This window comes from Medicago sativa, chromosome 7 (assembly GCF_051527215.1).
Source record: "Medicago sativa cultivar Bolivia chromosome 7, Bolivia_mono, whole genome shotgun sequence".
Classification (NCBI taxonomy): Eukaryota; Viridiplantae; Streptophyta; class Magnoliopsida; order Fabales; family Fabaceae; genus Medicago; species Medicago sativa.
In genome coordinates, this window is record NC_140755.1 from 543,928 (window position 1) to 567,070 (window position 23,143).

Genomic DNA, 23,143 nt, shown 5'->3' on the forward strand with positions numbered 1-23,143 from the left:
TTTTAGTAGAAAGGCCATAATGTGGCCGATTTGCATTGAATCTTAGCGTGTGACAATTCGTTGGATAGGTAAACAACATAACTACGACTTCCATGGGATATTTTTGCATTCTCTAAAAATTCAGCCAAAATGGAGATTAAGAAAATCTCCTCGTTAATTTGGGACATTACTCGTTTTCGACCCTTTTTTAGTAGAAAGGCCATAAAGTGGCCGATTTGTATTGAATCTTAGCGTGTGACAATTCGTTGGATAGGTAAACAACATAACTACGACTTCCATGGGATATTTTTGCATTCTCTAAAAATTCAGCCAAAATGGAGGTTAAGAAAATCTCCTCGTTAATTTGGGACATTACTCGTTTTCGACCCTTATTTAGTAGGAAGGCCATAAAGTGGCCGATTTGCATTGAATCTTAGCGTGTGACAATTCGTTGGATAGGTAAACAACATAACTACGACTTCCATGGGATATTTTTGCATTCTCTAAAAATTCAGCCAAAATGGAGGTTAAGAAAATCTCCTCGTTAATTTGGGACATTACTCGTTTTCGACCCTTTTTTAGTAGAAAGGCCATAATGTGGCCGATTTGCATTGAATCTTAGCGTGTGACAATTCGTTGGATAGGTAAACAACATAACTACGACTTCCATGGGATAGTTTTGCATTCTCTAAAAATTCGGCCAAAATGGAGGTTAAGAAAAACTCCTAGTCAATTTAGGACATTACTCGTTTTCGACCCTTATTTAGTAGGAAGGCCATAAAGTGGCCGGTTTGTATTGAATCTTAGCGTGTGACAATTCGTTGGATAGGTAAACAACATAACTACGACTTCCATGGGATATTTTTGCATTCTCTAAAAATTCAGCCAAAATGGAGGTTAAGAAAATCTCCTCGTTAATTTGGGACATTACTCGTTTTCGACCCTTTTTTAGTAGAAAGGCCATAATGTGGCCGATTTGCATTGAATCTTAGCGTGTGACAATTCGTTGGATAGGTAAACAACATAACTACGACTTCCATGGGATATTTTTGCATTCTCTAAAAATTCGGCCAAAATGGAGGTTAAGAAAAACTCCTAGTCAATTTAGGACATTACTCGTTTTCGACCCTTATTTAGTAGGAAGGCCATAAAGTGGCCGATTTGTATTGAATCTTAGCGTGTGACAATTCGTTGGATAGGTAAACAACATAACTACGACTTCCATGGGATATTTTTTCATTCTCTAAAAATTCGGCCAAAATGGGTTAAGAAAATCTCCTCGTTAATTTGGGACATTACTCGTTTTCGGCCCTTTTTTAGTAGGAAGCCCATAATGTGGCCGATTTGCATTGAATCTTAGCGTGTGACAATTCGTTGGATAGGTAAACAACATAACTACGACTTCCATGGGATATTTTTGCATTCTTTAAAAATTCAGCCAAAATGGAGGTTAAGAAAATCTCCTCGTTAATTTGGGACATTACTCGTTTTCGACCCTTATTTAGTAGGAAGGCCATAAAGTGGCCGATTTGCATTGAATCTTAGCGTGTGACAATTCGTTGGATAGGTAAACAACATAACTACGACTTCCATGGGATATTTTTGCATTCTCTAAAAATTCAGCCAAAATGGAGGTTAAGAAAAACTCCTAGTCAATTTAGGACATTACTCGTTTTCGACCCTTATTTAGTAGGAAGGCCATAAAGTGGCCGGTTTGTATTGAATCTTAGCGTGTGACAATTCGTTGGATAGGTAAACAACATAACTACGACTTCCATGGGATATTTTTGCATTCTCTAAAAATTCAGCCAAAATGGAGGTTAAGAAAATCTCCTCGTTAATTTGGGACATTACTCGTTTTCGACCCTTTTTTAGTAGAAAGGCCATAATGTGGCCGATTTGCATTGAATCTTAGCGTGTGACAATTCGTTGGATAGGTAAACAACATAACTACGACTTCCATGGGATATTTTTTCATTCTCTAAAAATTCGGCCAAAATGGGTTAAGAAAATCTCCTCGTTAATTTGGGACATTACTCGTTTTCGGCCCTTTTTTAGTAGGAAGCCCATAATGTGGCCGATTTGCATTGAATCTTAGCGTGTGACAATTCGTTGGATAGGTAAACAACATAACTACGACTTCCATGGGATATTTTTGCATTCTTTAAAAATTCAGCCAAAATGGAGGTTAAGAAAATCTCCTCGTTAATTTGGGACATTACTCGTTTTCGACCCTTATTTAGTAGGAAGGCCATAAAGTGGCCGATTTGCATTGAATCTTAGCGTGTGACAATTCGTTGGATAGGTAAACAACATAACTACGACTTCCATGGGATATTTTTGCATTCTCTAAAAATTCAGCCAAAATGGAGGTTAAGAAAATCTCCTCGTTAATTTGGGACATTACTCGTTTTCGACCCTTTTTTAGTAGAAAGGCTGATGAGTCATAGATAGTATTATTTATTGCCTTATTTAGTTTAGTTTTATTTTAGATTTGATTTTATTTTATTGCATTTTATTTTAGTTTAGAATATTTTACTTCAAATTGTCTTTTATTTTATTTTAGGAATAAATATATGGTGGAAGGTGCCTTGGAGCAAAAGAAAGAGGACTGGAGCAAAATACAGCGCAAGAATACGAAGATACGGGGCAAAAATACATTTCCCCTTACCAGAAGCTTGGCACGGCCCGTGCCAACATGTGGCACGGCCGTGCGCGATCCCAGGACCTGTTTTGCTGCTTTTCTTCAAGCCCAAGTTACCCTGTTGCAGCTTTACCGTTTTATCCTTTTAGTTGCTTAGTTTCTAAGTCGAATGTAAAGCTATAAATAGAGTAGCTCTCCACCATAAACAATCATCCTTTACTTTGTTTATTTCAAGTATTATTTTAATAAAAGTCTTTATTTTCCTTTTACTTTCCTTGCAATTTATTTTACCGTATTTCTCTCTTCTTCCTCCATGTCTACGATGAACATGAGTGAGTAGACTTCTTAGTCTTAGGATTATTGGGGAGTCTAATGACTCAATCCTAAACAAAACATGTCTAAACCCTAATTTCTATGTAACCCTAATTTCTAATCTAGATTCACCGTCTTAACGTGGATTAACAATTATCAAACTGTGGAAGCGAAAGCGGAGGGTTTGATAATCGTTAATCCATCATCCCAAACATCAATTCATAAAGCGAGAGCGGAGTCTTGATGTTGGAACAAGTGAATCTAGACAATAGTTGCAAAACAGTGAAATAGTCTTTGCAACTATTGAGACAAAGAGTAGTTTCAATCCTCTATGCATCTTCTAGTAATCATGTCAGTGAAATAGGCTTGGTTGCTAGAAGTAAACTCTCACCGGACTTTCATCGGAAAGGTGAGGGGCTAAGGGAAACCGGTCTTTAGAAATTAGTGTGTAAACCATGAAATTAGAAGTTTAGGTTTTGTCTAGTGAAGGATTAGTTATTAAGATGAACCAATGATCCTAAGGCCCCTTTATTATTATTGTTTTTACCTTCAGCAATCAAACCCTTTCTAATCAACTTTCTCTCCTCTAATCATTCATTAAAAGTTAATTAAATTGACCAACTCCCTAGCGGAACGATACTCTACTTACTACTATTACTTCGATAGGCCGTGCGCTTGCGGTTTGGCTCTATCAAGTTTTTGGCGCCGCTGCCGGGGAGTTAACTAATTTGATTAGCTTTTTCTTAGTGATTAGAATTCTCTCTTCTTCTTTCTCTTTTCTTTTTATTTTTATTTTTACCTTTTTCTTTTCCTTCATCATTAACTTCTTGGAAAGCATAAAAATAATACCAAACATGGCTGAAAGACGTGCTCTTAAAGAATACGTGACTCCTTCAATGGAAGAGCCATATGCTATTATTGTGTATCCAACGGTTGAAGATGAAGATTTTGAAATTAAGCCTGCCCAACTTAAAATGGTGCAGCAAAATTATTTTTCGGGATCCCCCGATGAGGATCCCAATCTCCATATCTCAACTTTTTGGCGGCTCACCGTAACATATAAGAAAAACCAAGAAACCTTGAGACTACATCTCTTCCCTTTTTCTCTAAAAGATAAAGCTCTCAATTGGTTCCATTCCCTAAGAGTTGGTTCCATCACCTCATGGGACCAATTGAAGCGTGAATTTCTCATCCGTTTCCTTCCCCCATCAAGAATTGGCCAATTAAGGACAAAGCTTTTTCAATTTACTCAAAAAGAGGGGGAATCTCTTCACGATTCATGGGGACGTTTTAAGGATATGCTTAAACTTTGCCCCCTCCATGGACTAGAGGAGTGGTTAATCATTCACACTTTTTACAATGGTTTATCTCATGCTACTAAAATCTTTGTTGATACAGCTGCAGGTGGTGCTCTAATGAACAAAGACTTCGAAACAGCCTATGCATTGATTGAAGACATGGCTCGAAATCTCTTTCTATGGACTGATGAAGAACTCGCTACAAAGTCTTCACCCTCCAAAAAGAGGGCAGGTATGTACGAAGTCTCTAATTATGACCACCTTGCTTCTAGGATTGATGCACTAACCCACAAATTTGAAAAACTTAATGTTAGTGCTACTACTCCTACATCCCCTTGTAAAACATGTAGTGAATGCAAACTAGGTAGTGTTGAACAAATAAACTTTATTCAAAACAACCAAGGGGTAAGTTTTGACCAAAGCCCTAATGAAAATCCCTTGGTTCAAAGAACAACACCACCAAGTTATGCTAATAACCAAAAGGTTATTCAAAAGTCTAATCTTGAACTTTTAATGGAAAATTATCTTCTTAACCAATCCGAGCAGCTCAAAGAGCTTGCAAATCAAACTAAACTTTTGAATGACTCTTTGGTTTCACTTACATCAAAAGTTGACTCTATCTCCTCTCACAATAAGGTCTTAGAGGCTCAGCTCTCTCTAGTTGTTCAATTTTGCCAACCTAGGATGAACGCCGTTACACTTAGGAGTGGTAAGCAATTAGAAGACCCCTTAAGAGTCAAGCCTAGTGAGGAAGAGACTAGTGAACCGCAAGGTGAGATGGATAAAGAAGAGAGTGAGAAACCACAAAGTGAGGAAGTTGCACCACCTCCCTTCAAACCAAAGATTCCTTTCCCTCAAAGATTTGCCAAGTCTAAGCTTGATGAGCAATTTAAAAAGTTCATTGAAATGATGAATAAAATCTACATTGACGTTCCCTTCACCGATGTCCTAACTCAAATGCCCACCTATGCTAAATTTTTAAAAGAAATTCTTTCAAAAAAAAGAAAAATTGAGGAAAGTGAAACGGTGAACCTTACGGAGGAATGTAGTGCCATTATCCAAAATAAGTTGCCACCCAAGCTTAAGGATCCAGGAAGTTTCTCAATACCTTGTGTCATAGGGTCTGAAATAGTAAAGAGGGCAATGTGTGACTTAGGAGCTAGTGTCAGTTTGATGCCTTTATCTCTTTACGAGAGATTGGGATTGGGGGAGCTTAAGTCAACTAGGATGACCCTACAATTAGCAGACCGTTCCCTTAAGTATCCGGCTGGAATCATAGAAGATGTCCCTTTCAAGGTAGGAGAGATCTATGTCCCTACGGACTTTGTTGTGATGGAAATAGAGGAGGATAACCAAGTACCCATACTTTTGGGAAGGCCCTTCCTTGCTACCGCTGGGGCTATAATTGATGTTAAACATGGGAAATTGGAATTTAATGTTGGTGAAAATACTGTTGAATTTGAACTTGCTAAACTTATGAAAAATCCCTCCATTAAAGACTCTTGTTGCATGTTAGATATAATTGACCGTTGTGTGAAAGAATGCTCCATAGCATCAACTACACATGATGGTTTGGAGGTATGCTTGGTTAGTGATGCAGGTACAAAGTTAGAAGGAGATGCCAAAGCCTACGAGGAGTTATTGAATGAAAACCCTCCCATGGAAGGTTTGGGCATGGAAGAATTAATGAAAGAAGAAGCAGCCCCTCTACCAAAAGAGGCACCGAAGGTGGAACTCAAACCACTCCCACCAAGCTTAAGGTATGAATTCTTGGGCCCTAACTCAACCTACCCTGTTATTGTGAATGCAAACTTGAATGAGGTAGAAACTGAAAAATTACTCTATGTCCTCAAGAAATACCCTAAGGCTATAGGTTATACCATTGATGACATCAAGGGAATAAACCCCTCATTGTGTACACATAGGATACTACTTGAAGAGGACTATAAGCCCTCCGTTGAGCACCAAAGAAGGATAAATCCTAACATGAAAGAAGTTGTGAAAAAGGAAGTCTTAAAACTCCTAGATGCAGGTGTTATTTATCCAATTTCTGATTCTAAATGGGTTAGTCCAGTTCAAGTTGTACCTAAAAAGGGTGGTCTCACTGTTATTAAAAATGATAAAAATGAATCCATTGCAACTAGAACCGTCACCGGTTGGAGGATGTGTATTGACTATAGGAAGCTTAACAAAGCAACCCGTAAAGATCACTTCCCACTCCCTTTTATAGACCAAATGTTAGAAAGGTTAGCAAAGCATTCACACTTTTGTTACTTAGATGGCTATTCCGGATTTTTCCAAATACCCATCCACCCTAATGACCAAGAGAAAACCACCTTCACTTGCCCTTTTGGTACTTTTGCCTATAGGAGAATGCCCTTTGGTCTTTGCAATGCTCCCGCTACTTTTCAAAGATGCATGATGTCTATCTTTTCTGATTTTATTGAAGATATAATGGAAGTTTTTATGGATGACTTTTCTGTGCATGGATCTAGTTTTGATAATTGCTTAACTAACCTGGAAAAAGTTTTAGAAAGATGTGAACAGGTGAACTTGGTGCTGAATTGGGAGAAATGCCACTTCATGGTAAGAGAAGGAATCGTCCTAGGACACTTAGTTTCTGAACGAGGTATAGAGGTAGACAAAGCAAAAATCGAAATTATTGAAAAAATGTCTCCTCCCACCTCAGTAAGGGAAGTAAGAAGTTTCCTAGGACATGCCGGATTCTACCGCCGTTTCATCAAAGACTTTTCTTCAATCACTAAGCCACTAACCAGTTTGCTCCTTAAGGATGCAGATTTTGTGTTTGATGATGCATGCCTAAAAGCATTTTGCAGGTTAAAAGAAGCTTTGGTCACTGCCCCAATCATACAACCGCCAGATTGGAACTTACCCTTTGAAATAATGTGTGATGCAAGTGACTATGCAGTTGGGGCCGTGTTGGGACAAAGAAAAGATAAGAAGATGCACGCCATTTATTATGCAAGTAAGACCCTTGATGAGGCACAGGTAAATTATGCTACAACTGAGAAGGAACTATTAGCAGTAGTCTATGCTATTGACAGATTCAGGCCATACTTGGTGGGATCAAAAATCATTATTTACACAGATCACTCGGCAATAAAATATTTGCTAAACAAGAAAGATGCCAAACCTAGATTGATCCGATGGATTTTGCTCCTCCAAGAATTTGACATTGAAATAAGAGATAAAAAGGGTACTGAAAATGTTGTAGCTGATCACCTGTCCCGCCTTAGGGAACCCAATAAGGATGAGTTGCCTTTGGATGATTCCTTCCCGGATGACCAACTCTTCTTATTGGCACAAACTAACACACCGTGGTATGCAGATTTTGTTAATTTTCTTGCAGCAGGAGTACTACCACCTAACTTGAACTACCAGCAAAAGAAAAAATTCTTCCATGATCTCAAGCACTACTATTGGGATGAGCCTTACCTCTTCAAAAGAGGCTCGGATGGAGTTTTTAGAAGATGCATCCCTGAAAGCGAGGTAAGTAGTATTCTTCACCATTGTCATTCCTCCTCCTATGGTGGCCACGCCAGTAGTCAAAAAACTTCTTTTAAAATACTTCAATCTGGTTTCTGGTGGCCATCACTTTTTAAGGATGTGCATCTCTTTGTTTCTAAATGTGACAATTGTCAACGCACCGGTAATATTACTAAAAGGAATGAAATGCCCTTAAACAACATCCTTGAAGTTGAAATTTTCGATGTATGGGGTATTGATTTCATGGGGCCATTTCCTTCTTCTTTTGGTAATCAATACATCTTGGTGGCTGTTGACTATGTGTCCAAATGGGTTGAGGCCATTGCTTCCCCCACCAACGATGCACATGTAGTTATGAAATTGTTCAAAAAGGTCATCTTTCCAAGGTTTGGGGTGCCAAGGGTTGTCATAAGCGATGGAGGGTCTCACTTCATTTCTAAACACTTTGAAAAACTTTTACAAAAATATGGAGTGAAACATAAAGTCGCAACACCCTATCACCCGCAAACTAGTGGACAAGTTGAGGTCTCCAATAGACAAATAAAGGCCATTCTTGAAAAGACAGTCTCTATCTCTAGGAAAGATTGGTCAAGTAAGCTTGATGATGCTCTTTGGGCCTATAGAACAGCTTACAAAACTCCCATTGGAATGACTCCTTTTAAGCTAATTTATGGGAAATCTTGTCACCTCCCGGTTGAACTTGAGCACAAAGCTTATTGGGCAATTAGGAACCTTAACTTGGACCCAAAACTAGCCGGTCAAAAAAGGAAACTTCAACTGAGTGAGTTAGAGGAACTTAGGTTAGATGCCTATGAGAATGCTCGCATTTACAAAGAAAGAACAAAAAAATGGCATGATAAACATATCCTTAAAAAGGACTTCAAAATAGGTGACCTTGTACTACTCTTTAATTCTAGGATGAAGCTCTTTCCAGGAAAACTAAGGTCTAGGTGGTCTGGTCCGTTTCAAGTCCGCAAAGTCTATCCCTATGGGGCCATTGAAATCTTTTCTGAAAAAACCGGACCATTCAAAGTTAACGGACATAGGCTAAAGGTTTATAATGTAGGGGAAGGGACTGAAGTAGTGGCTGCTTGGAGACTTATTGACCCGCCTTAAAGTTGTTTTTCTTTTTGTCAAGCTAATGACGGTAAAAGAGCGCTTCGTGGGAGGCAACCCACGCCTTTAACTGCTTTTGTTTTGTTTTTCTTTGTTTTAAGTTGTTTTGTAGGTAATTGTCCAAGTATGATTCGACAAGAATTCAAGAAATTGAAAATTTTTGAAGCCTCCTTATCAGAAGGTTGGCACGGCCCGTGCTAAGATTGGCACGGCCGTGCCATGTTTTTCACACAAAATGGGGGCAAGGAAACAGAATGTTGGCACGGCCCGTGCTGAGGTTGGCACGGCCGTGCCAGCTTACAGGTCTCAAAAATCATCAATTTTTGCTATTTAAAGCACATTGTGAGCTTTCTGCACCCCTTTCTTCCATTCTATTTCTTCTTCTTCTTTTAATTTCTTTTTCTTTTGAATCATTGAGGACAATGCTTCCCCTAAGTGTGGGGGGGGGGCCTAATAAAGTGTCTAGAGTCGTAGTGTTCCCAAACTCCCTTGAACTTTATTCTTTTGTTTTGTTTTTATAGCAAGAGGCATGACTAAGTAGCTTGTTTTTAATGTAAATATGGCATAAAATTTTTGTTTTGTCTCTTCTCTAAAGGTTGCCTCTTGTACATGAAAATAGTTTCTTGTGTTTCTTATGTTCTTGCTATACCCATATCATGTTTTATTGTGAAAATCTCCAATGAGAAAAGCACCCGGTTGCAATCCTTGAGTAAATGTATGAATAGGTATTTTAAGGAACACGTTCTATCTTTAGTGTTAACTTAGACCCTTTAAAGTCTTAAGAGTAAAAGTAGTATAAGTTTGTGTGGGAAAATTAATCAAATTGTTCTTAATTGTTATATTCTTATTAATTTGTTAATGTTAAAATGGGGCGGGAGAATGGCACCAACATATGGGGGAAAGGACAATTACATCCTAACTTCCTAATTGTGGTGGTGACTCCTTAATTTGAACTTAAAGTGAAACAAATTTATCAATGCTAGGGGGAAAGGACAATTACATCCAAAAAGACTTCCTACGCGGAGATGAAACAAATAAATAATTTTGCAGCACTGCTTAGGGTGATTTTGAATCTAGGGGGAAAGGACAATTACATCCGAGAAGACTTCCTACGAGGATAGATAGCCCCTAAGCATCTGCAGCCCCTTTGTGCTTAATTGTTATATCTAACTTAATTTTAACTCAAATTCCCATCACTCTTATATGAAATGAAGAAAGGACTTTTCTCGGTTACTTTAGCACTAAGGATAGAACCTATTCCTCATAATATCTGTCTTATACAGGAGCAAGAAAAGGGTTGGACTGCACACACACACTCACTTGAGACTTGATGTTGGGTAGAATAGGTTCATGAGAAGTGTTTGAAATTGAAATTAGTGTACTTGAGGCAAAACCTTTCTTTGAGACTTATGTTCTTAATATTGCCATAAATCAATCTTCGTTGCTGCTATGTTTGCTGCCTTTTGCTTGAGGACAAGCAAAGATTCAAGTGTGGGGGAGTTTGATGAGTCATAGATAGTATTATTTATTGCCTTATTTAGTTTAGTTTTATTTTAGATTTGATTTTATTTTATTGCATTTTATTTTAGTTTAGAATATTTTACTTCAAATTGTCTTTTATTTTATTTTAGGAATAAATATATGGTGGAAGGTGCCTTGGAGCAAAAGAAAGAGGACTGGAGCAAAATACAGCGCAAGAATACGAAGATACGGGGCAAAAATACATTTCCCCTTACCAGAAGCTTGGCACGGCCCGTGCCAACATGTGGCACGGCCGTGCGCGATCCCAGGACCTGTTTTGCTGCTTTTCTTCAAGCCCAAGTTACCCTGTTGCAGCTTTACCGTTTTATCCTTTTAGTTGCTTAGTTTCTAAGTCGAATGTAAAGCTATAAATAGAGTAGCTCTCCACCATAAACAATCATCCTTTACTTTGTTTATTTCAAGTATTATTTTAATAAAAGTCTTTATTTTCCTTTTACTTTCCTTGCAATTTATTTTACCGTATTTCTCTCTTCTTCCTCCATGTCTACGATGAACATGAGTGAGTAGACTTCTTAGTCTTAGGATTATTGGGGAGTCTAATGACTCAATCCTAAACAAAACATGTCAAAACCCTAATTTCTATGTAACCCTAATTTCTAATCTAGATTCACCGTCTTAACGTGGATTAACAATTATCAAACTGTGGAAGCGAAAGCGGAGGGTTTGATAATCGTTAATCCATCATCCCAAACATCAATTCATAAAGCGAGAGCGGAGTCTTGATGTTGGAACAAGTGAATCTAGACAATAGTTGCAAAACAGTGAAATAGTCTTTGCAACTATTGAGACAAAGAGTAGTTTCAATCCTCTATGCATCTTCTAGTAATCATGTCAGTGAAATAGGCTTGGTTGCTAGAAGTAAACTCTCACCGGACTTTCATCGGAAAGGTGAGGGGCTAAGGGAAACCGGTCTTTAGAAATTAGTGTGTAAACCATGAAATTAGAAGTTTAGGTTTTGTCTAGTGAAGGATTAGTTATTAAGATGAACCAATGATCCTAAGGCCCCTTTATTATTATTGTTTTTACCTTCAGCAATCAAACCCTTTCTAATCAACTTTCTCTCCTCTAATCATTCATTAAAAGTTAATTAAATTGACCAACTCCCTAGCGGAACGATACTCTACTTACTACTATTACTTCGATAGGCCGTGCGCTTGCGGTTTGGCTCTATCAAAGGCCATAATGTGGCCGATTTGCATTGAATCTTAGCGTGTGACAATTCGTTGGATAGGTAAACAACATAACTACGACTTCCATGGGATATTTTTGCATTCTCTAAAAATTCGGCCAAAATGGAGGTTAAGAAAAACTCCTAGTCAATTTAGGACATTACTCGTTTTCGACCCTTATTTAGTAGGAAGGCCATAAAGTGGCCGATTTGTATTGAATCTTAGCGTGTGACAATTCATTGGATAGGTAAACAACATAACTACGACTTCCATGGGATATTTTTTCATTCTCTAAAAATTCAGCCAAAATGGAGGTTAAGAAAATCTCCTCGTTAATTTGGGACATTACTCGTTTTCGACCCTTTTTTAGTAGAAAGGCCATAATGTGGCCGATTTGCATTGAATCTTAGCGTGTGACAATTCGTTGGATAGGTAAACAACATAACTACGACTTCCATGGGATATTTTTGCATTCTCCAAAAATTCGGCCAAAATGGAGGTTAAGAAAAACTCCTAGTCAATTTAGGACATTACTCGTTTTCGACCCTTATTTAGTAGGAAGGCCATAAAGTGGCCGATTTGTATTGAATCTTAGCGTGTGACAATTCGTTGGATAGGTAAACAACATAACTACGACTTCCATGGGATATTTTTTCATTCTCTAAAAATTCGGCCAAAATGGAGGTTAAGAAAATCTCCTCGTTAATTTGGGACATTACTCGTTTTCGGTCCTTTTTTAGTAGGAAGCCCATAATGTGGCCGATTTGCATTGAATCTTAGCGTGTGACAATTCGTTGGATAGGTAAACAACATAACTACGACTTCCATGGGATATTTTTGCATTCTTTAAAAATTCAGCCAAAATGGAGGTTAAGAAAATCTCCTCGTTAATTTGGGACATTACTCGTTTTCGACCCTTATTTAGTAGGAAGGCCATAAAGTGGCCGATTTGCATTGAATCTTAGTGTGTGACAATTCGTTGGATAGGTAAACAACATAACTACGACTTCCATGGGATATTTTTGCATTCTCTAAAAATTCAGCCAAAATGGAGGTTAAGAAAATCTCCTCGTTAATTTGGGACATTACTCGTTTTCGACCCTTTTTTAGTAGAAAGGCCATAATGTGGCCGATTTGCATTGAATCTTAGCGTGTGACAATTCGTTGGATAGGTAAACAACATAACTACGACTTCCATGGGATATTTTTGCATTCTCTAAAAATTCGGCCAAAATGGAGGTTAAGAAAAACTCCTAGTCAATTTAGGACATTACTCGTTTTCGACCCTTATTTAGTAGGAAGGCCATAAAGTGGCCGATTTGTATTGAATCTTAGCGTGTGACAATTCGTTGGATTGGTAAACAACATAACTACGACTTCCATGGGATATTTTTTCATTCTCTAAAAATTCAGCCAAAATGGAGGTTAAGAAAATCTCCTCGTTAATTTGGGACATTACTCGTTTTCGACCCTTTTTTAGTAGAAAGGCCATAATGTGGCCGATTTGCATTGAATCTTAGCGTGTGACAATTCGTTGGATAGGTAAACAACATAACTACGACTTCCATGGGATATTTTTGCATTCTCCAAAAATTCGGCCAAAATGGAGGTTAAGAAAAACTCCTAGTCAATTTAGGACATTACTCGTTTTCGACCCTTATTTAGTAGGAAGGCCATAAAGTGGCCGATTTGTATTGAATCTTAGCGTGTGACAATTCGTTGGATAGGTAAACAACATAACTACGACTTCCATGGGATATTTTTTCATTCTCTAAAAATTCAGCCAAAATGGAGGTTAAGAAAATCTCCTCGTTAATTTGGGACATTACTCGTTTTCGACCCTTTTTTAGTAGAAAGGCCATAATGTGGCCGATTTGCATTGAATCTTAGCGTGTGACAATTCGTTGGATAGGTAAACAACATAACTACGACTTCCATGGGATATTTTTGCATTCTCTAAAAATTCAGCCAAAATGGAGATTAAGAAAATCTCCTCGTTAATTTGGGACATTACTCGTTTTCGACCCTTTTTTAGTAGAAAGGCCATAAAGTGGCCGATTTGTATTGAATCTTAGCGTGTGACAATTCGTTGGATAGGTAAACAACATAACTATGACTTCCATGGGATATTTTTGCATTCTCTAAAAATTCAGCCAAAATGGAGGTTAAGAAAATCTCCTCGTTAATTTGGAACATTACTCGTTTTCGACCCTTATTTAGTAGGAAGGCCATAAAGTGGCCGATTTGCATTGAATCTTAGCGTGTGACAATTCGTTGGATAGGTAAACAACATAACTACGACTTCCATGGGATATTTTTGCATTCTCTAAAAATTCAGCCAAAATGGAGGTTAAGAAAATCTCCTCGTTAATTTGGGACATTACTCGTTTTCGACCCTTTTTTAGTAGAAAGGCCATAATGTGGCCGATTTGCATTGAATCTTAGCGTGTGACAATTCGTTGGATAGGTAAACAACATAACTACGACTTCCATGGGATATTTTTGCATTCTCCAAAAATTCGGCCAAAATGGAGGTTAAGAAAAACTCCTAGTCAATTTAGGACATTACTCGTTTTCGACCCTTATTTAGTAGGAAGGCCATAAAGTGGCCGATTTGTATTGAATCTTAGCGTGTGACAATTCGTTGGATAGGTAAACAACATAACTACGACTTCCATGGGATATTTTTTCATTCTCTAAAAATTCAGCCAAAATGGAGGTTAAGAAAATCTCCTCGTTAATTTGGGACATTACTCGTTTTCGACCCTTTTTTAGTAGAAAGGCCATAATGTGGCCGATTTGCATTGAATCTTAGCGTGTGACAATTCGTTGGATAGGTAAACAACATAACTACGACTTCCATGGGATATTTTTGCATTCTCTAAAAATTCAGCCAAAATGGAGATTAAGAAAATCTCCTCGTTAATTTGGGACATTACTCGTTTTCGACCCTTTTTTAGTAGAAAGGCCATAAAGTGGCCGATTTGTATTGAATCTTAGCGTGTGACAATTCGTTGGATAGGTAAACAACATAACTACGACTTCCATGGGATATTTTTGCATTCTCTAAAAATTCAGCCAAAATGGAGGTTAAGAAAATCTCCTCGTTAATTTGGGACATTACTCGTTTTCGACCCTTATTTAGTAGGAAGGCCATAAAGTGGCCTATTTGCATTGAATCTTAGCGTGTGACAATTCGTTGGATAGGTAAACAACATAACTACGACTTCCATGGGATATTTTTGCATTCTCTAAAAATTCAGCCAAAATGGAGGTTAAGAAAATCTCCTCGTTAATTTGGGACATTACTCGTTTTCGACCCTTTTTTAGTAGAAAGGCCATAATGTGGCCGATTTGCATTGAATCTTAGCGTGTGACAATTCGTTGGATAGGTAAACAACATAACTACGACTTCCATGGGATATTTTTGCATTCTCTAAAAATTCAGCCAAAATGGAGATTAAGAAAATCTCCTCGTTAATTTGGGACATTACTCGTTTTCGACCCTTTTTTAGTAGAAAGGCCATAAAGTGGCCGATTTGTATTGAATCTTAGCGTGTGACAATTCGTTGGATAGGTAAACAACATAACTACGACTTCCATGGGATATTTTTGCATTCTCTAAAAATTCAGCCAAAATGGAGGTTAAGAAAATCTCCTCGTTAATTTGGAACATTACTCGTTTTCGACCCTTATTTAGTAGGAAGGCCATAAAGTGGCCGATTTGCATTGAATCTTAGCGTGTGACAATTCGTTGGATAGGTAAACAACATAACTACGACTTCCATGGGATATTTTTGCATTCTCTAAAAATTCAGCCAAAATGGAGGTTAAGAAAATCTCCTCGTTAATTTGGGACATTACTCGTTTTCGACCCTTTTTTAGTAGAAAGGCCATAATGTGGCCGATTTGCATTGAATCTTAGCGTGTGACAATTCGTTGGATAGGTAAACAACATAACTACGACTTCCATGGGATATTTTTGCATTCTCCAAAAATTCGGCCAAAATGGAGGTTAAGAAAAACTCCTAGTCAATTTAGGACATTACTCGTTTTCGACCCTTATTTAGTAGGAAGACAATAAAGTGGCCGATTTGTATTGAATCTTAGCGTGTGACAATTCGTTGGATAGGTAAACAACATAACTACGACTTCCATGGGATATTTTTTCATTCTCTAAAAATTCAGCCAAAATGGAGGTTAAGAAAATCTCCTCGTTAATTTGGGACATTACTCGTTTTCGACCCTTTTTTAGTAGAAAGGCCATAATGTGGCCGATTTGCATTGAATCTTAGCGTGTGACAATTCGTTGGATAGGTAAACAACATAACTACGACTTCCATGGGATATTTTTGCATTCTCTAAAAATTCAGCCAAAATGGAGATTAAGAAAATCTCCTCGTTAATTTGGGACATTACTCGTTTTCGACCCTTTTTTAGTAGAAAGGCCATAAAGTGGCCGATTTGTATTGAATCTTAGCGTGTGACAATTCGTTGGATAGGTAAACAACATAACTACGACTTCCATGGGATATTTTTGCATTCTCTAAAAATTCAGCCAAAATGGAGGTTAAGAAAATCTCCTCGTTAATTTGGGACATTACTCGTTTTCGACCCTTATTTAGTAGGAAGGCCATAAAGTGGCCGGTTTGTATTGAATCTTAGCGTGTGACAATTCGTTGGATAGGTAAACAACATAACTACGACTTCCATGGGATATTTTTGCATTCTCTAAAAATTCAGCCAAAATGGAGGTTAAGAAAATCTCCTCGTTAATTTGGGACATTACTCGTTTTCGACCCTTTTTTAGTAGAAAGGCCATAATGTGGCCGATTTGCATTGAATCTTAGCGTGTGACAATTCGTTGGATAGGTAAACAACATAACTACGACTTCCATGGGATATTTTTGCATTCTCTAAAAATTCGGCCAAAATGGAGGTTAAGAAAAACTCCTAGTCAATTTAGGACATTACTCGTTTTCGACCCTTATTTAGTAGGAAGGCCATAAAGTGGCCGATTTGTTTTGAATCTTAGCGTGTGACAATTCATTGGATAGGTAAACAACATAACTACGACTTCCATGGGATATTTTTGCATTCTCTAAAAATTCGGCCAAAATGGAGGTTAAGAAAAACTCCTAGTCAATTTAGGACATTACTCGTTTTCGACCCTTATTTAGTAGGAAGACAATAAAGTGGCCGATTTGTATTGAATCTTAGCGTGTGACAATTCGTTGGATAGGTAAACAACATAACTACGACTTCCATGGGATATTTTTTCATTCTCTAAAAATTCAGCCAAAATGGAGGTTAAGAAAATCTCCTCGTTAATTTGGGACATTACTCGTTTTCGACCCTTTTTTAGTAGAAAGGCCATAATGTGGCCGATTTGCATTGAATCTTAGCGTGTGACAATTCGTTGGATAGGTAAACAACATAACTACGACTTCCATGGGATATTTTTGCATTCTCTAAAAATTCAACCAAAATGGAGATTAAGAAAATCTCCTCGTTAATTTGGGACATTACTCGTTTTCGACCCTTTTTTAGTAGAAAGGCCATAAAGTGGCCGATTTGTATTGAATCTTAGCGTGTGACAATTCGTTGGATAGGTAAACAACATAACTACGACTTCCATGGGATATTTTTGCATTCTCTAAAAATTCAGCCAAAATGGAGGTTAAGAAAATCTCCTCGTTAATTTGGGACATTACTCGTTTTCGACCCTTATTTAGTAGGAAGGCCATAAAGTGGCCGGTTTGTATTGAATCTTAGCGTGTGACAATTCGTTGGATAGGTAAACAACATAACTACGACTTCCATGGGATATTTTTGCATTCTCTAAAAATTCAGCCAAAATGGAGGTTAAGAAAATCTCCTCGTTAATTTGGGACATTACTCGTTTTCGACCCTTTTTTAGTAGAAAGGCCATAATGTGGCCGATTTGCATTGAATCTTAGCGTGTGACAATTCGTTGGATAGGTAAACAACATAACTACGACTTCCATGGGATATTTTTGCATTCTCTAAAAATTCGGCCAAAATGGAGGTTAAGAAAAACTCCTAGTCAATTTAGGACATTACTCGTTTTCGACCCTTATTTAGTAGGAAGGCCATAAAGTGGCCGATTTGTTTTGAATCTTAGCGTGTGACAATTCATTGGATAGGTAAACAACATAACTACGACTTCCATGGGATATTTTTTCATTCTCTAAAAATTCGGCCAAAATGGAGGTTAAGAAAATCTCCTCGTTAATTTGGGACATTACTCGTTTTCGGCCCTTTTTTAGTAGGAAGCCCATAATGTGGCCGATTTGCATTGAATCTTAGCGTGTGACAATTCGTTGGATAGGTAAACAACATAACTACGACTTCCATGGGATATTTTTGCATTCTTTAAAAATTCAGCCAAAATGGAGGTTAAGAAAATCTCCTCGTTAATTTGGGACATTACTCGTTTTCGACCCTTATTTAGTAGGAAGGCCATAAAGTGGCCGATTTGCATTGAATCTTAGCGTGTGACAATTCGTTGGATAGGTAAACAACATAACTACGACTTCCATGGGATATTTTTGCATTCTCTAAAAATTCGGCCAAAATGGAGGTTAAGAAAATCTCCTCGTTAATTTGGGACATTACTCGTTTTCGACCCTTTTTTACTAGGAAGGCCATAAAGTGGCCGGTTTGTACTGAATCTTAGCATGTGACAATTCGTTGGATAGGTAAACAACATAACTACGACTTCCGTGGGATATTTTTGCATTCTCTAAAAATTCAGCCAAAATGGAGGTTAAGAAAATCTCCTCGTTACTTTGGGACATTACTCGTTTTCGACCCTTTTTTACTAGGAAGGCCATAATGTGGCCGATTTGCATTGAATCTTAGCATGTGACAATTCATTGGATAGGACATAATGTGGCCGATTTGCATTGAATCTTAGCGTGTGACAATTCGTTGGATAGGTAAACAACATAACTACGACTTCCATGGGATATTTTTGCATTCTCTAAAAATTCGGCCAAAATGGAGGTTAAGAAAAACTCCTAGTCAATTTAGGACATTGCTCGTTTTCGACCCATTTTTACTAGGAAGGCCATAAAGTGGCCGATTTGCATTGAATCTTAGCGTGTGACAATTCTTTGGATAGCTAAACAACATAACTACGACTTCCATGGGATATTTTTGCATTCTCTAAAAATTCGGCCAAAATGGAGGTTAAGAAAATCTCCTCGTTAATTTGGGACATTACTCGTTTTCGGCCCTTTTTTAGTAGGAAGCCCATAATGTGGCCGATTTGCATTGAATCTTAGCGTGTGACAATTCTTTGGATAGGTAAACAACATAACTACGACTTTCATGGGATATTTTTGCATTCTCTAAAAATTCAGCCAAAATGGAGGTTAAGAAAATCTCCTCGTTAATTTGGGACATTACTCGTTTTCGACCCTTTTTTAGTATGAAGGCCATAATGTGGCCGATTTGCATTGAATCTTAGCGTGTGACAATTCGTTGGATAGGTAAACAACATAACTACGACTTCCATGGGATATTTTTGCATTCTCTAAAAATTCAGCCAAAATGGAGGTTAAGAAAATCTCCTCGTTAATTTGGGACATTACTCGTTTTCGACCCTTTTTTAGTAGGAAGGCCATAATGTGGCCGATTTGCATTGAATCTTAGCGTGTGACAATTCGTTGGATAGGTAAACAACATAACTACGACTTCCATGGGATATTTTTGCATTCTCTAAAAATTCAGCCAAAATGGAGGTTAAGAAAATCACCTCGTTAATTTGGGACATTACTCGTTTTCGACCCTTATTTAGTAGGAAGGCCATAAAGTGGCCGATTTGCATTGAATCTTAGCGTGTGACAATTCGTTGGATAGGTAAACAACATAACTACGACTTCCATGGGATATTTTTCCATTCTCTAAAAATTCGGCCAATATGGAGGTTAAGAAAAACTCCTAGTCAATTTAGGACATTACTCGTTTTCGACCCTTATTTAGTAGGAAGGCCATAAAGTGGCCGATTTGTATTGAATCTTATCGTGTGACAATTCGTTGGATAGGTAAACAACATAACTACGACTTCCATGGGATATTTTTTCATTCTCTAAAAATTCAGCCAAACTGGAGGTTAAGAAAATCTCCTCGTTAATTTGGGACATTACTCGTTTTCGACCCTTTTTTAGTAGAAAGGCCATAATGTGGCCGATTTGCATTGAATCTTAGCGTGTGACAATTCGTTGGATAGGTAAACAACATAACTACGACTTCCATGGGATATTTTTGCATTCTCTAAAAATTCGGCCAAAATGGAGGTTAAGAAAAACTCCTAGTCAATTTAGGACATTACTCGTTTTCGACCCTTATTTAGTAGGAAGGCCATAAAGTGGCCGATTTGTATTGAATCTTAGCGTGTGACAATTCGTTGGATAGGTAAACAACAAAACTACGACTTCCATGGGATATTTCTTCATTCTCTAAAAATTCAGCCAAAATGGAGGTTAAGAAAATCTCCTCGTTAATTTGGGACATTACTCGTTTTCGACCCTTTTTTAGTAGAAAGGCCATAATGTGGCCGATTTGCATTGAATCTTAGCGTGTGACAATTCGTTGGATAGGTAAACAACATAACTACGACTTCCATGGGATATTTTTGCATTCTCTAAAAATTCAGCCAAAATGGAGATTAAGAAAATCTCCTCGTTAATTTAGGACATTACTCGTTTTCGACCCATTTTTACTAGGAAGGCCATAAAGTGGCCGATTTGTATTGAATCTTAGCATGTGACAATTCGTTGGATAGGTAAACAACATAACTACGACTTCCATGGGATATTTTTGCATTCTCTAAAAATTCGGCCAAAATGGAGGTTAAGAAAATCTCCTCGTTAATTTGGGACATTACTCGTTTTCGACCCTTTTTTACTGGGAAGGCCATAATGTGGCCGATTTGCATTGAATCTTAGCGTGTGACAATTCGTTGGATAGGTAAACAACATAACGACGACTTCCTTGGGATATTTTTGCATTCTCTAAAAATTCGGCCAAAATGGAGGTTAAGAAAAACTCCTAGTCAATTTAGGACATTACTCGTTTTCGACCCTTATTTAGTAGGAAGGCCATAAAGTGGCCGATTTGTATTGAATCTTAGCGTGTGACAATTCGTTGGATAGGTAAACAACAAAACTACGACTTCCATGGGATATTTCTTCATTCTCTAAAAATTCAGCCAAAATGGAGGTTAAGAAAATCTCCTCGTTAATTTGGGACATTACTCGTTTTCGACCCTTTTTTAGTAGAAAGGCCATAATGTGGCCGATTTGCATTGAATCTTAGCGTGTGACAATTCGTTGGATAGGTAAACAACATAACTACGACTTCCATGGGATATTTTTGCATTCTCTAAAAATTCGGCCAAAATGGAGGTTAAGAAAATCTCCTCGTTAATTTGGGACATTACTCGTTTTCGACCCTTTTTTACTGGGAAGGCCATAATGTGGCCGATTTGCATTGAATCTTAGCGTGTGACAATTCGTTGGATAGGTAAACAACATAACTACGACTTCCATGGGATATTTTTGCATTCTCTAAAAATTCGGCCAAAATGGAGGTTAAGAAAAACTCCTAGTCAATTTAGGACATTGCTCGTTTTCGACCCATTTTTACTAGGAAGGCCATAAAGTGGCCGATTTGCATTGAATCTTAGCGTGTGACAATTCTTTGGATAGCTAAACAACATAACTACGACTTCCATGGGATATTTTTGCATTCTCTAAAAATTCGGCCAAAATGGAGGTTAAGAAAATCTCCTCGTTAATTTGGGACATTACTCGTTTTCGGCCCTTTTTTAGTAGGAAGCCCATAATGTGGCCGATTTGCATTGAATCTTAGCGTGTGACAATTCTTTGGATAGGTAAACAACATAACTACGACTTCCATGGGATATTTTTGCATTCTCTAAAAATTCAGCCAAAATGGAGGTTAAGAAAATCCCCTCGTTAATTTGGGACATTACTCGTTTTCGACCCTTTTTTACTAGGAAGGCCATAAAGTGGCCGATTTGTATTGAATCTTAGCGTGTGACAATTCGTTGGATAGGTAAACAACATAACTACGACTTCCATGGGATATTTTTGCATTCTCTAAAAATTCGGCCAAAATGGAGGTTAAGAAAATCTCCTCGTTAATTTGGGACATTACTCGTTTTCGACCCTTTTTTACTAGGAAGGCCATAATGTGGCCGATTTGCATTGAATCTTAGCGTGTGACAATTCGTTGGATAGGTAAACAACATAACTACGACTTCCATGGGATATTTTTGCATTCTCTAAAAATTCAGCCAAAATGGAGGTTAAGAAAATCTCCTCGTTAATTTGGGACATTACTCGTTTTCGACCCTTTTTTAGTAGAAAGGCCATAATGTGGCCGATTTGCATTGAATCTTAGCGTGTGACAATTCGTTGGATAGGTAAACAACATAACTACGACTTCCATGGGATATTTTTGCATTCTCTAAAAATTCAGCCAAAATGGAGGTTAAGAAAATCTCCTCGTTAATTTGGGACATTACTCGTTTTCGACCCTTTTTTAGTAGGAAGGCCATAATGTGGCCGATTTGCATTGAATCTTAGCGTGTGACAATTCGTTGGATAGGTAAACAACATAACTACGACTTCCATGGGATATTTTTGCATTCTCTAAAAATTCAGCCAAAATGGAGGTTAAGAAAATCTCCTCGTTAATTTGGGACATTACTCGTTTTCGACCCTTATTTAGTAGGAAGGCCATAAAGTGGCCGATTTGCATTGAATCTTAGCGTGTGACAATTCGTTGGATAGGTAAACAACATAACTACGACTTCCATGGGATATTTTTGCATTCTCTAAAAATTCAGCCAAAATGGAGGTTAAGAAAATCTCCTCGTTAATTTGGGACATTACTCGTTTTCGACCCTTTTTTAGTATGAAGGCCATAATGTGGCCGATTTGCATTGAATCTTAGCGTGTGACAATTCGTTGGATAGGTAAACAACATAACTACGACTTCCATGGGATATTTTTGCATTCTCTAAAAATTCAGCCAAAATGGAGGTTAAGAAAATCTCCTCGTTAATTTGGGACATTACTCGTTTTCGACCCTTTTTTAGTAGGAAGGCCATAATGTGGCCGATTTGCATTGAATCTTAGCGTGTGACAATTCGTTGGATAGGTAAACAACATAACTACGACTTCCATGGGATATTTTTGCATTCTCTAAAAATTCGGCCAAAATGGAGGTTAAGAAAAACTCCTAGTCAATTTAGGACATTACTCGTTTTCGACCCTTATTTAGTAGGAAGGCCATAAAGTGGCCGATTTGTATTGAATCTTAGCGTGTGACAATTCGTTGGATAGGTAAACAACATAACTACGACTTCCATGGGATATTTCTTCATTCTCTAAAAATTCAGCCAAAATGGAGGTTAAGAAAATCTCCTCGTTAATTTGGGACATTACTCGTTTTCGACCCTTTTTTAGTAGAAAGGCCATAATGTGGCCGATTTGCATTGAATCTTAGCGTGTGACAAT

General features: G+C 37.7%; 1 protein-coding gene and 1 non-coding gene across 2 annotated transcripts; one reads left to right on the plus strand and one right to left on the minus strand.

The window, feature by feature from the left end:
• Window positions 1–3,716: 3,716 nt before the first annotated feature.
• LOC146903638 (uncharacterized) lies at window positions 3,717–9,113 on the plus strand. The gene is made up of 2 exons (XM_085724993.1): window positions 3,717–6,331; window positions 6,512–9,113. Exons 1-2 carry the CDS (start codon window positions 3,790–3,792, stop codon window positions 8,854–8,856), a joined length of 4,887 nt encoding a protein of 1,628 aa, XP_085581119.1. The 5' UTR covers window positions 3,717–3,789; the 3' UTR covers window positions 8,857–9,113.
• LOC146903639 (small nucleolar RNA R71) lies at window positions 4,157–4,262 on the minus strand. Its single transcript, XR_015020967.1, has one exon. It is a non-coding gene; the product is annotated as a small nucleolar RNA R71 (small nucleolar RNA).
• Window positions 9,114–23,143: the final 14,030 nt, after the last annotated feature.

Excerpts from the sequence above, each read along its gene's own strand:
- LOC146903638 (XM_085724993.1), top strand. The coding sequence starts at position 3,790 with ATGGCTGAAAGACGTGCTCTTAAAGAATACGTGACTCCTTCAATGGAA. Across the intron at positions 6,332-6,511 it reads AGTTGTACCTAAAAAGGGTG|ATGGCTATTCCGGATTTTTC; the intron begins GTCTCACTGTTA and ends TTTGTTACTTAG.